The 13,822-nt window shown below is 40.4% G+C and overlaps 1 protein-coding gene across 2 annotated transcripts in view; it reads right to left on the bottom strand.

Moving 5' to 3' along the window:
• The window catches only part of PITPNC1 (phosphatidylinositol transfer protein cytoplasmic 1), a 186,977-nt gene that overhangs the window by 62,438 nt on the left and 110,717 nt on the right, over positions 1–13,822 (bottom strand). For both annotated transcript variants that reach the window (XM_083355468.1, XM_083355469.1), the window contains exons 3-4: positions 11,019–11,107; positions 3,572–3,579 (exon numbers count right to left, since the gene is read on the bottom strand). In XM_083355468.1, coding sequence (XP_083211594.1) covers positions 3,572–3,579; positions 11,019–11,107 — 97 coding nt within the window. The remainder of the gene's footprint in view (positions 1–3,571; positions 3,580–11,018; positions 11,108–13,822) is intronic.

Raw genomic sequence — 13,822 nt, 5'->3', positions numbered from 1 at the left:
GCCAAACTATTTTATTGGGAAACGTAGGTGATTGCATAGCAACGGGGTGGGAAGTTTAACATTGTAATAGTGTTTCTCTTTGAAGGGAATTTCAGACTTGGTTTCACTTTTGACCTGTGCTGATACTATGTAGCCAATAAACATGTTCTTTGAGGAAACCTCTAGCCTCGGCGTTCTGATTTGTTTGATCTCATCTATCGGAACCCTGACAGCTAGCTCTGGTCAAAAGTTTTGCAGCAGCCATCTTCACCAGCATACCAGATATTCATCAAGAGCATACCCAATTTAAAAGCCTTAGTATAATCCACTATAATGTACATGATGATAACTACTGTAGATCCACTTTTACCGAAAACAGACACAATTCGTGTTCTAGCTGAGATGAAAGAAAGCAATGAGGCCACAACTGAAAATCCAGGGCCACGCATCAATTTTATAGTTGGTTTTTAAAGAAGGTTGGTTCTACATAGGTGGCCATCTGGTCCACGCAACATTATCCATTCAAACTGCAACTATGTTCACTAGGCATGAGAAAATGAATGCAGTAGAATTTCTGTTTTTTGCATAACGCAAGCATGGATATAGCTGTCTTAGTTACAGCTCCTGCACATGAATCTGCTTTTCTACCATTCTGCATTTGCTCAGGAGAAGCTGTACTTCAGAGAACAGGACCACATACACTGAGGATTTACCTGTTTGCAAGAGGAATGGGAAAATACCTGTTGATAGTACAGTTCCCTCTTTCCGTAGAGAGATAATGGCTATTTTTAATGAACGGAATCAACTTTTTCTGATATTTTTCATCCACTGGCACTTTATATCTACTTGTTTCTTCCCGCCCCCCCTTCCCATCGAAGAATATTTTAAAACACATACAGCCCCCTGTTTTCAATAATGAAAGCCTTGATGATTCTCACAATAATATACTTTGTAATTATGTCAACCATAATATGCTTTAAGCCACTATTGTTCAGAACTAACATGACAGATCATGTCCAGAAGAGGAAACATCTACGAGGACAGAAAATAGCATTAGTTATCCTGAGAATGCATCAAGGGAATCACTAATAAACTAAATATATCAAAGATGAGATTAAACTCTCATGTAAGGTCTCTTGGAGACTCTAAGCAAAAACAAATGTTATACCCCTATTCTAGGCTATTCTAGGATTACCAGGATTTACCAGAACTGACCTGAGTAAATTGGGAAAATTTGAGAGCAAAGAGATATAGTTCTCTGTAGTGGTCCTTAAGTTTTTTTGCACCACAAATCTCTAACCCTACAATGACTGGGCTCGTTTTTGGATGGCATTTTGTTAAAACCTCATGTTTAGCCATGTTGATTAGGAAACCTCCTAACCTGTGGAAGCACCTGACCCAACCTTGTCTAGGAACAAAGCTTGCCATTGGGGTTGGCTAGTCTTGGATGGAAGATTCCCAAAGACTATAGGCTAGACTGGGATGTAAAAAAATAAAATCCCAGAAGACAGCATTAGCAAACAGCTGCCATACGGCTACCAAGAAAGCTCCTTGGACCTTATTTATTTATTTATTTATTTATTTATTTATTCATTCATTCATTCATTCATTCATTCATTCATTCATTCATTCATTCGGTTTATATACCGCCCTATTCGCAAAGGACTCAGGGCGGTTTACAAGGCAAAATTTAAAAACAATCCAATATAAAATTAAAATAAAATTAAATTAAGTCTAGCCGCAAAAATTAAATCACAATTTAAAAACATTAAATCCCTCAGTCCAAACCAGATAGCTCAAAGAGCCAGGTTTTTAGGTCCCGGCGAAATGAACGAAGGTCGGGGGCAGTCCGGAGTTCCGTTGGCAGTTGATTCCATAGGGCAGGCGCGCCCACAGAGAATGCCCTCCCCCTGTGGATCGCCCGTTGGCAATCTTTGACCGGCGGTACCCTGAGGAGGCCCTCCCTGTGGGAGCGCACAGGACGATGGGAAATTGACGCTGGCAGCAGGTGTTCCCTTAGATAATCCGGGCCCATGCCATTTAGGGCTTTATAGGTTATCACCAGCACCTTGAATCTCACCCGGAGGGCAACAGGAAGCCAATGCAGCTCGTGGAGAAGAGGTGTTACATGGGAGTATTGGGAGACTCCCATCACAACTCGCGCGGCTGCATTCTGCACCAGCTGAAGCCTCCGAGTGGTCCTCAGGGGTAGCCCCATGTAGAGAGCATTGCAGTAGTCTAGCCGGGAGGTCACGAGCGCATGGGTGACTGTGCATAGCGCATCTCGGTCCAGATAGGGCCGTAAATTGGCGCACCAGGCGAACCTGGGCAAAAGCCCCCCTGGCCACGGCTCCTATATGATCTTCCAAACTGAGCCGTGAATCCAGGAGGACATCCAAGTTGCGGGCCCTATCAACAGGGGGTAACACCTCACCCCCCATAGTTAACGATGGAAAAGATTGGTTAGTCTGAGATGCCGGTATGCACAGCCACTCAGTCTTGGCAGGATTGAGACGAAGCCTGTTTCTCCCCATCCAAACCGGACCGCTTCCAGGCAACGGGACATCATGTCGAGGGCATCACTGGGTTGGTTCGGGGTGGAAAGAAAAATCTGGGTATCATCAGCATACTGATGATACCCCACCCCGAAACTGTGTATGCTTCAAAATAGTTCAGAAGTGCTTCTAATCGGCATACGTTTGAGCAAGAGGGTGTTGCTTGAAGAGCTGCATTAACTTTAAGGAGTGAATTTGTTACAGCTGACACAGACCTTTTCAGGCTCATTTTAATGAGCAGCAGACAGATGTTCCATACATATTTGGTTCCACACAGAACTTCTTCTGAATTATTTCTAAGTGAGCTTGGCGATAATAAACAGATGCAAGTAGTCAGCACGAGAAGCTTGACTTAAGGACATCTCCACCTTTTGAATTTGTGAAGGCTAATTTTCCCATCTTTTTACTAAATCTAGTTATGGATTTTTTTTTTAGAATGTTGATCAAACTGTTATAGGGAAGGGTGTGCTTGCTACAGAAATATATTTCTACAAGATTCGTTTCATGGAACACAACGGAACGGAATTGATTTTGCTCAGAGCAGTGTATTTTTAAGTATGCCCTGTGTCTCTTCTGTCTTATACTGCCTAGTTCAGTTCTTACGTTTTCTGGGCACTGAGCCCAGAATTGTTTAATTCTGTCTGGAGATTGCAGCATTTTCCAGGTACTGTATCAAGACAGATGGTTGTTTTATAAGTTAATGAAAGATAAAATGAAAAACTGTCTCTATTACTAGCAATAACTAGCATATTAAAGCCTGTATGTCTCTTTTTTATATAAAGAGAGAAAGGTTTTTTTATTATTATTATTACAGCTACTGGGTAACAAAATATATCAAGCTTTGAAATTATTACATTTTTTACATCAATGACATTTGATAATATTAGAAGCACTATTCTTTTTCAGCTAGATAAAAGGAGAAATCTGCTGTTGAATATCAGTATCTTTATTCTTTTAAAAAGCCAAGAATCTATTGTTTTGTTCTAATCATAGCTTTTAAATACTATTTAACATGACAAAGAAGAATCAGAACTTACCGTGTATTCTGATCCACATTTGGCCGATAGGAATAAAAGAAAAAGAAAAATAATGGCATAAAATTATTTCATTGTTCACATTACTTTAATTAAAATGCAAAATGCATTGCTAATTTTGATGCATGATACAAAACCCTAAGAATCATATGGGCTGGAACAAAATTCAAAGGGGCACTATTTGTAATTGTTCAATAATGAATGGGCAGAGAAATTGTTGGAAGTTGTGAACTGAATTTGATGGGTGTCATTCTTGCATAATTTTGCTTTTCAGCTCCCCTACTCTTAATAATATGTTAAAATTACAGAATTGTATGTATGTATTGTATATATCAGAGGTACCCAAACTTTTGGGCACCAGGGACTGATTCCATGGAGAGACCGGAGAGTGCATGGTTTTGTGTGTTGCCTGCATCTTGCGGATGGGACTTTGGTTGTTTCTGCAGCCCGGTTGCTTGTATGCCATGGCCTGGTACTGGTCCATGGACTGGGGGATGGGGACCCCTGGTATATATGTATACACATATACACCAAACAAATTAGGTTTTTTATTTAATCTTAAATGCATATAAGTTATTCAAAATTTTACTGGAAAATCAATTGGTGAATTAATATATCAAGAATATTCCCAGGGTTCCAATTAGCAAACTGCATAACAATTCAAGCTAGAGTCAACAGCTGGAGTTTCAAAACATTGTGAATTTGTGTCAAATGCTATCTTAATAATGGCAAATGTGAGTCAGGCATAATCCTTAGAGGATTAAAAACCCCTCTCCATGTCAAATTAATTAATTTAATTTAAATTATTACACTTTTTGCCCAATAAATTATTTAGTTTTGTGTGAATTAAATTGTTGACAATAATGATATTTGTCTACAAATATGTGTATACCTCTTTGTGATGGAATTTTATGGATTATATCAATATACTAACCATATAACATCGAAGCATAAAAATCTGTGCATGTGTATATATAAAAGAAATCTTAATCCTGCAGTCTCCCACAACAAATACAATGGAGAAAACTGAATTTAAAAATATTGCTCCAAAATGTTCTACCAATTGATTTTTTTTATTGCACTCACTTTGGAGGGCAAGATTAAGGTTCCTATCAAAAATAAGCATGGAGAACATAGCAAGTTTGCCTCAAACAACTGTGAAATACTTAAAAGAAGGTTATATTTTTGTTAATCCTGTTTCATCTGTGAGAACAGTTGTCTTCTTTTAGGAAAGTAGATATGACAGGTTGGGGTGAGGAACTGGACATGAACACTAAAATGGCACCACATAAGAAAACTAAATTCATGGGACTTAGCAAAAGTCCCTTGAAATTCATATGTCCAAAGATTATTATTATTATATTGTTCCCTCTGCAGTATTTTTTCCTCTGATTGACAACTGCTCTCCAAGGGTCCACTCTGAGGCAAAAGACTTCCATGATACCTTCTCCATTTTTAATTTATAAACTGGAGAAGTGAGTGTGTGCTCTACCACTAGATTACCTTCCCTTTTTCCAGTGAAGGGACTCGTGGAGATGGTGCTGGTGCAGTTGGAAATTCTTATCAGACGGACCCCAAGGATAGTTCCACACAACAATCTAAAGGGAGTAGTCAGTGGGAACAACGGAACCCAAGGAGATCATTTCTGTCCCCAGAGAGTAGTCAGGGCTTCATTGTGGCTTTTCGGGAATGTACACATCTCACAACTCTGGCTTTCCCTCAGGGAGCACAATTCTCCAATTCCCTATTAGCTCAAAGTTAGAGCATGTTTGCTCTCTTCTGGTGCCAAAAAAAACTCTGCGGTGCTAGGAGAAATATGCCCTTGACATTTTACCTCAGATGGCAGAAGTGAGAACAGGTTTTTTTTTCTCCCACAAAAACAGTGGATATGCCCTAGACATGTAAAGCAATTTTCAGATAGGCATGCAAGGAGACCAAACTCAGCCCCGGTACCACAAACAATAATTTGTAGCTGTATGACTAATTCGTGTTCAGCTTGCCTCTCCAGTTAGTAAAAGTTCTAATTATGAAGAATGGCAACTTGTCCTTGGATGAACCTAACAAAGTAGTGCCTAATTCTTGTCACCCCTACTAAATAATATCCCTGGTGCAATACAACTATTAGGTTAACTATGAGAGAAATCAGCTACAGCAACCAGGTGAATATATCATCAAACCTACTTCATAATTTTATGTAGCACAGCACTTAAGTGAAAAGAATTGGGTAATACATATCTAGCAAAGATTAGACCAAGAAATGAAAATATGGGGGATTCATTATTTTTATGGGGATTAGGAGGTTTTCTAATCTGTAACTTATAAAACTTTAATTTATAAAAATTAAGGGGAAATGAGCAATGTATAAAATAGCAAAAATGTCCAGAGGACTACCTATGAATTTCTGTTGTAAAAATAGCAGTTTTGTGTGGCACTTTTAAAGGCTGTGAAATGTGTTTGAGAATAAGCCAGCCTTCTTCAACTAACTGTAAATCCTTGATTTACAGCTTAGTTTCTGTTCAAAGTCACAATGGTACTGGGAAAAATGTGATTTATGACCACTCCTTACAATGACAAATGTTGTAGCATTCACATGGTCACATGATCAAAATGGGAAATCCTCACCCCAACCTGGGTTTGCCTAAACTCCAAAGAGAGAAATCAAACAAAATTTAGGGAATCTGCAGCTGAGGGGTGAGCTCGAAGGCAGCCTGTCAACTCCAGAATTTTTTTTTAAAGAAAAGAAGTAATTTTATTACAAGTGAGGGAAGATAAGATTCCTCACACTGAATACACAGTAAAAAGAGAGAGAGAGAGAGATAAATACAAATAAACTCAGGTAATCCTCGAGTTATGACCACAACTGTCACCAGAATTTCATTTGCTAAGCAAGGCGGTTATTAAGTGAATCATGCCCAATTTAACCTTTTTTTGCCATGGTCATTAAGCAAATCACTACAGTTTTGTGACTCATGTGATCATTAAGCAAATTTGGCGGACTTCCGCTGGCGGCGCGGCGCCGAAGACAGCCTCCCCTGGCTGCCCGCGGCTCAGCTGTTTGTTTTTTCGCCCGAAACAGCGCCGATCAGCTGTTCGGACGAAATTGAAGCCCCCTCCTCGGGAGAAGAGGAGGGGGTGAGGCCCCAGGTAGGGGTAGAGTTCTCCGAGGCCGCCTGAGCTTTGAGCTTGGGCGGCTGAAGGATCGAACTCCCCCGAAGCCTGGGTTGCTCCCAGCTGGCCGTCGTCTCTGCTCCGAACTTCCTGGAGCAGAGCCAGGCGTCTGCGAACCATCCCTGCCTGAAGAAAGGACTATGATTTAAAGGAGCAGGCAGAGCGGTACAAGAGGAAAAGGTGGAGAGATGAAGAGGATTATTTTATTTTACTCTCAAGCTTGATGGACTATGCTTAAAACTTAAAGTGAAAGTGCGTCATAATTGTAAGTAAAAGATGGCGGCTAAACCTCCCCCTAGAACTTTTCGGAGTGCTGGAAATTCTCCGGTGCAACAACAATCATTACTGCAGGCGTTGCATTCTCCTGATGTATTGACATCGAAGGATCTTGAAAAACATACCCAGTTAATTTTGGAGTCAATGGGTGTTAAATTTGCACAGATGGAGGAGAAATTGGAGAAATTGGAGCAGAGAATGGAAGAAAGGATGGAGCAGAAACTTAGAGAGATGAAGGTAGACATTTTGTCCTCAGTGCATAAAGTAGCTAAATGTGTGGAGGTGCTGGATGATCAAGTGGAAGACTTGACTCAAAAGAATGCTATATTAGAAGCAAAAGTATTGGAAATTGAAGATTTAAAAGACAAAATGGATAGCGAACAGAGTTTGGCTCAATTTTACCAGATGCAGTTTGCTGTTAGAATTAGAGGCCTAAAAGAGAATATTAAGGAAGATTTAAAGCAGCTGGTTTCTGAGGCTTTTGAGGGGGTATTGAACCATCCAGCATCTGAAATAAAACAAGGCATGGACAAAGTGTTTCGTGTGAATTCGTGGATTGCTAAGCAGAGAAAGTTGCCTAGAGATGTGGTGGTTTATTTTGTAAAAAGGGAAATTAGAGATGAAGTTATACAAGCTGCCTATGATACTAAAGTTGTGATTGCTGGTCAAGAAGTTTTGGTTCTAAAAGAAATTCCTCCAAAGATTTTAAAGAGAAGGAAGGACTTTATATTTCTTGTGCAAGAGCTCAAGCAAAGAGATATAAGGTTCAGATGGGAGATCCCAGCTGGGTTGAGCTTCATGTATGATGGCAAAAGGTACTGTTTGGGTACTGTGAAGCAAGCGCATGATTTTTACAACAATGTTTTAAAAGCAACCCCATCAACACTTCTGGAAGCTGCAGAGGGATCTGGAGAAGGAGAACATCAAGAGGATGAAGATGGACAGATAGACGAGAAGGGTACAGGAGGAGATCAAGCTGCAACTCTTTTGGATGATCCTAGAGAACAGAGGGTGACGCGTGCTGCCTTAAAACGCTCAAAAAAGATTAAAAAATAAGACCAGTAGAAATCTATGGAACTTCCACAATATACTTATAGTCAAGTGGTAGTTGTGTTTTTAAGAGTTTTGGGATGATATGTATGGTAACAGAATGTTCAATTTGGAATTAATGGACAATTTACTACAGAGGAAGAGGAAGAAAGTTTTGTGGGTTAATGTGGGTTAATTTGTGTAAGAACTATCTATTATAGCCTATTTTGGCTAGAGAGGTTAATAGGGATAGGTGCTTGTGATGTGTGAGAATATGTCTAGGTAATAGTGAATTGTGGAAGAACATAGATGGGAATGATGCTAGTTTTCTTTTATTTTAGTTCTTTATACATATTTAGTATTGTTAAGGATTGGTTTACTCTATATAAGCTAGAGAGTGATGGATTTTAGAGTTTATAATTGTTAGTATATGATTGTTTATGATTGCTTTTTAGATATATACCTTGTATTTTGCTCTGGGAAGTCGGGGGGGGGGAGGGGGGGAGGAGGGGAAGTAGAGGGGTGGGAGGCAGGGGAGGGAGGAGGGAGAGGGGGAGGGGGGGAGATAGGGGGGAGGTAGGGAGGGGAGGAGGGAGGGGGAAGGGGGGTTTTTCAAAGGAAAATTGTATTTTAAAACTTTTCAATAAAAAAAAAATAAAAATAAAAATAAAAAAGCAAATTTGGCTTCTCCCATTAATTACTTCTCACAAGCCAGTCGGGAAGGTCACAAATGGCGATCACATGGCTCCAGGATGCTGCAATTGTCATAAATACATGCTGGTTGCCAAGCGTTGAAATTTTGATCACATAATTGTGGGGATGCTGTAATGGTTGTAAGTGTGAGGAATGATTGTAGGCCACTTTCCTGAGTGCCACCGTAACTTTGAACAGTCACTAAAAGGATGCTTTTAAGTCAAAGACCACGTGTAGGTTATAATAAAACTATTCAGCCTTGCCTAAGGTAATCCCTCCTTATCTAGCCCAGGGCTTTTCAACCAGTGGTACGGGTACCACCTGTGGTACATTGCCACCTAGCAGGTGGTACATGACCATCCTAGAAAAGTGGAAGCAGGGGAGGGGAATGAGCTGAACCAGTGGCAGCACTGCACAAGCGTGAGCGAGAGATGGCTGGAGCTGCAGGGCTGTCAGGGCTCAGCAGAAGCACCAGGATCAGTGCCGGCTCCAGCTGGAGCTCGGCACTGATCCTGGCGCTTCTGAGCCCAGAAGAAGCGACAATCAGCTGGAATGTTGCAGCATCTCCAGGGTCTTGTGATTTACATTCACATGCTTGGCAACTGATTCGTAGTTATGACAGTCACAGTGTCCCAGGGTCATGTGAAGTGACCAAAACCTGCTGCAGCCACCCAGCAGATGGAGGGAACAAAAACCAAATACCCCACCCCACTACCAATCCTCAACAGAAATGCTCACAACAATGAAAACCTTGGACAGGAGGAAGAGCGCCGCTGGGCGGGCGGGCAGGCAGGTGTCTTGCTTGGCTGTGGTTTGGGGGGCGCTTTTTCCAGTGCCATTGTAACTTCGAACAGTCACTAAGCAAACTGTTGTAAGTCGAGGACTATCTGTACTTCATCACTTTTTTCCTTTTTTTTTTGTCATCAAGTTTTTGACACCTTGCTAGGTGACTGGTGGTACTCGGATGTTGCCAAATCCTAAAAGTGGTACAACGGGTGAAAAGGTTGAAAAGCCCTGGTCTAGCCATCTCCAAAAATCTCAAATCTTCTTTGTTTTTATGGGGGCCTCAGGGATCAGGTGCTTCATTATTGGGCACAGGAGGCTGCCTATTTGCTATTTAAAGGGCCCACTGCTCCCTGCTACAGTTTCTTGAGGCAAAACAGGAGTGAAGCCCAAAATTCAGCTACCCAGGAAGTTGTCCAATGATGGGCCCAAATGCAATTTTCTAATACTGGGAGGAGGGGGAGAAATTAAGAACTGAAAGGAAAGCAGGTACTTTTGGTGAGGAAAATAGAATAGGATTCTGTTCACATCCATAATCCAAAACTTCCACTCTAAAAAAAATGCCCCTCTTTTACATTTTCGTATCTTTTTATATTTGCACAGGACACGGAAAATAATCAAGTGATGCAAATCAGACATTAGAAATTCAATCTTCAGAAACCAGCTGGAGTCAGTCAGGATTCAACTGACTTACTACAGGTAGTCCTCGCCTTATAACAGTTCATTTAGTGACTGTTCAAAGTTACAATGGCACTGAAAAAAGTGAGTTATGACCATTTTTCACACTTATGGCCGCTGTAGCATCCCCATGGTCATGTGATCATGGATGCTTGGCAACTGATTCATATTTATAACACTTGCAGTGTCCTGGTGTCATGTAATCACCTTTTGTGATCTTCTTACAAGCAATGGGGAAGCCAGATTCACTTAACAACCGTGTTGTTAACAACTGCAGTGATTCCCTTAACATCTGTGGCAAGAACGGACATAAAATGGGGAAAAAATTCACTTAACAAATGTTTCACTTAGCAACAGAAATTTTGGGCTCAGTTGTGATTGTAAGTCGAGGAGGACTATCTGTACTATCCTTGCTATGGTCGTTCTTGAACAAAGGAATTCCGAGGGAAAACTTCAACTGAAGTTCCATTACATTAATTGGTCTAAATAAGAATCCATGATTTCCCATTTCACTATGGAGATTAATTAATTCAGCAGTGTTTTATATCAACTGTCACTGCCATTATAAAACGTCACGGTGATTATTTAGCTTAACACCAACCTCCAATCATTTCCCTCTGACTTAACTGCTTGCAATTATAAACCCAAACAAACAATATATATATACCCACTAAAGATAAATATACATTGGATGGAGCATTTACTCTGTAAAATATCAAATGGTAATAACAGTTTTAATCCAAGATAGAAAAGCCGAACCATGTAACAACTGAAATCATTAAAACATCGACTTTCTTTACCATCACAACCCCTTAAAACATACCTGTAATTGTATATGGGTAGTAATTCCATGCCTTCTCTGTGACATAAAATATTTTGGGGACAACAGCTCTTGCCCAGCTTGGAAGTTTGCTGCAAGAGAAAAAGAACTTGAATCACAAATACAATCCACTCTGTTAATTTCCCCTAATGAACAATAATTAGTGGATGATATAAATTTGTATATATGGCTAAAGAAAGAGATATATTATATGCTGTAAGCAACCCAGAGTCATTTGAAACAAGTTGGGTGGCAAATAAATTCAACAAACAAACATTTTTGTACTGAATACTGCAAAAGAGAGGTCTCAAACTTCTCATTTTTCTCATTCGTATATTTAAAACTTGGAGAATAGTGCCCCAAGAAGTTGTGTCTTCCCAACGGGACAAGAATGGTGGAGTATGGCCAGCCATAAAATACCCATTTCCCAACACGCAGGATTGCGAGACTACAAGAAAACGCCAATGATTGGATCAAATGGAATATTTGCTTTTCTGCGTTGCAGTTATAAATTGGGAAAATTTTGCCCATACATAGCAGCCTTTTTTTTTCCTTCATAGTGGCAACTGGTCAAGATGTATCTTCCAAGTTTAGTTTTAAACAGGCATAAAACAGGATTATTTTTCCTAGCATTACCATTTAGTAAATATAGTTTGAAATGCAAAAGCTCCCTCAAATCAAGCTTGACTCCAGGTGCTGTCAAGCTTGCACAGGATGCCCTGTGCACGGTCACTCATGCGCTCGTGACCTCTCGCCTTGACTACTGTAATGCTCTCTACATGGGGCTTCCCTTGAAGACCACTCGGAGGCTCCAACTGGTACAGAATGCGGCCGCGAGAGTTGTCTTGGGAGTTTCCCGGTACTCCCATGTTACACCTTTGCTCCGCGAGCTGCATTGGTTACCAGTTGTCTTCCGGGTGAGGTTCAAGGTCTTGGTTATGATCTTTAAGTCCTTACATGGCATGGGTCCGGGTTACCTCAGGGACCACCTGCTGCCGGCGTCAACTCCCCTCCGCCCTGTGCGTTCCCACAGAGAGGGCCTCCTCAGGGTGCCTCCGGTAAGGGAATGCCGACTGGTGGCCCCCAGGGGGAGGGCCTTCTCTGTGGGCGCTCCGGCACTATGGAATCAACTGCCGGTGGAGCTCCGGATGACATCAGACCTCCGAACCTTCCGTCGTGGCCTGAAGACCCACTTATTCGAATTAGCTGGTCTGGCCTGATGGGGGAATATGGGCTTTTAAAATTGTTGTTTTTATTATTGTATTATTGTTTTTTTATTTGGGCATTGGTTTAATTTTATTTTAACTTTTGTATCGTAATTTATATATGCCCTGTGAACCGCCCTGAGTCCCTAGGGAGAAGGGCGGTATACAAATTAAATAAAACCTTAAAACCTTAAACCTTAAACCTTAAACTTTAGGCCCTTACGAAAGGATAGGAGGGTTGGGGCCAATCTCATATCAGGAGGCAGGCAAGATGTTCCAGATGGCAGGTGATCTCCTCCCCTACTTAACCCTTTTTCTAATAAGCCAGTTACTTATTATAACAAATATATACTTTAGGCATCAATAATGTATTATAATACAGTAAAGGACCAAAAATAAATATCCTTATTAAAATGAAAATGTTGTTTGATTTTTTAAAAATATGAATTGTACATTTCAGAAACTCAATCCCTTGAGTTCATTTGATAATCCTAAATAATCACACCAGTGTTCCTACACTACATAATGTTTAGGTGTTGTATAAACCCTGAATAATGAACAACAAAAGTACAGCCTGGTAACCTTTTTCTGATTAATGACCCAAAATGTTAGCTTTGCATTGCATCTAATAACTTTAAGGTTTATTTTGCTCTCCCAATTCTAAAGTTGTTTTCTTATTATCGAGTGGTGGCTGAATGAGGGATGATACTCCTAACATGGGAAAAAATGCAGTTCTGCTTGCGTGCTGACGTCAGTATAAATCCTTCTCATATGCTGGTAAGGATCCAGCAGAGAGCAGGGGAGATGATAAAGAGATAGGTGGCAAACCCTACAGGAATTGGATTGTGCTTAGCTTAAACAGAAAATGAATAAGACGCATATGCCCAAATCACAGAACAGGGAATTTTGCCAAATAACATGAAAAATTGAGGTGGTCAGTGAGTTGGGACATGCTTACTAATTGGGTGCACAGAAAACGTGGAGGTAGGGCTGCTATGTGTGGAGAACATTTCTTCCTGCATTCACCGAGATAAGAAAAAGTAGCAATATGTTTTTCAAACATAAAAGGTATCTTTGTTGGGGGGAAAATAGTCATGATTGCCTTGACTATTGTCAGATGCTGTTATGTGAGTATAATCTTGAGAGGTATTCAGAAGTGCCATTCAGTGTAAAATGCAACAGTGAAGATATTATCCCTTCTGCACTGCTGGGGATCCACATTAAAAAAAAAGACTTCATGTATTTATTTACAGTGATTTGTATGATTTTTTTTCAGAATATTGTGTCACTTGAGCGCACTGCGGTAACCAGCATGGAGATCTGGAAACACAAGAATATCAGTCTTAATACCAAGTGCAAAATAATAAATGCTATTGTTTTTTCTGTAACTACCTAGTTGTGAAAACTGGATAAAAACAATTCCTTCAAATTATGGATGTGGAGATTGCTACTGAGCAGAGCTTAGACAGCAAAGGAGAGAGAGAGAGAGAAGAAGAAGAAGAAGAAGAGGGAGTAAAGAGCATCAAGAAATAAATACCATTGGAAACTAAGTTTACCAAGCTCAGCCCCTATTATTTTGATCATACAATTGATTCAAATTCC

Source organism: Vipera ursinii, assembly GCF_947247035.1.
Source record: "Vipera ursinii genome assembly, chromosome: 2".
In the NCBI taxonomy this organism is placed as follows: domain Eukaryota; kingdom Metazoa; phylum Chordata; class Lepidosauria; order Squamata; family Viperidae; genus Vipera; species Vipera ursinii.
This window is presented reverse-complemented; position numbering and strand designations above follow the sequence as displayed.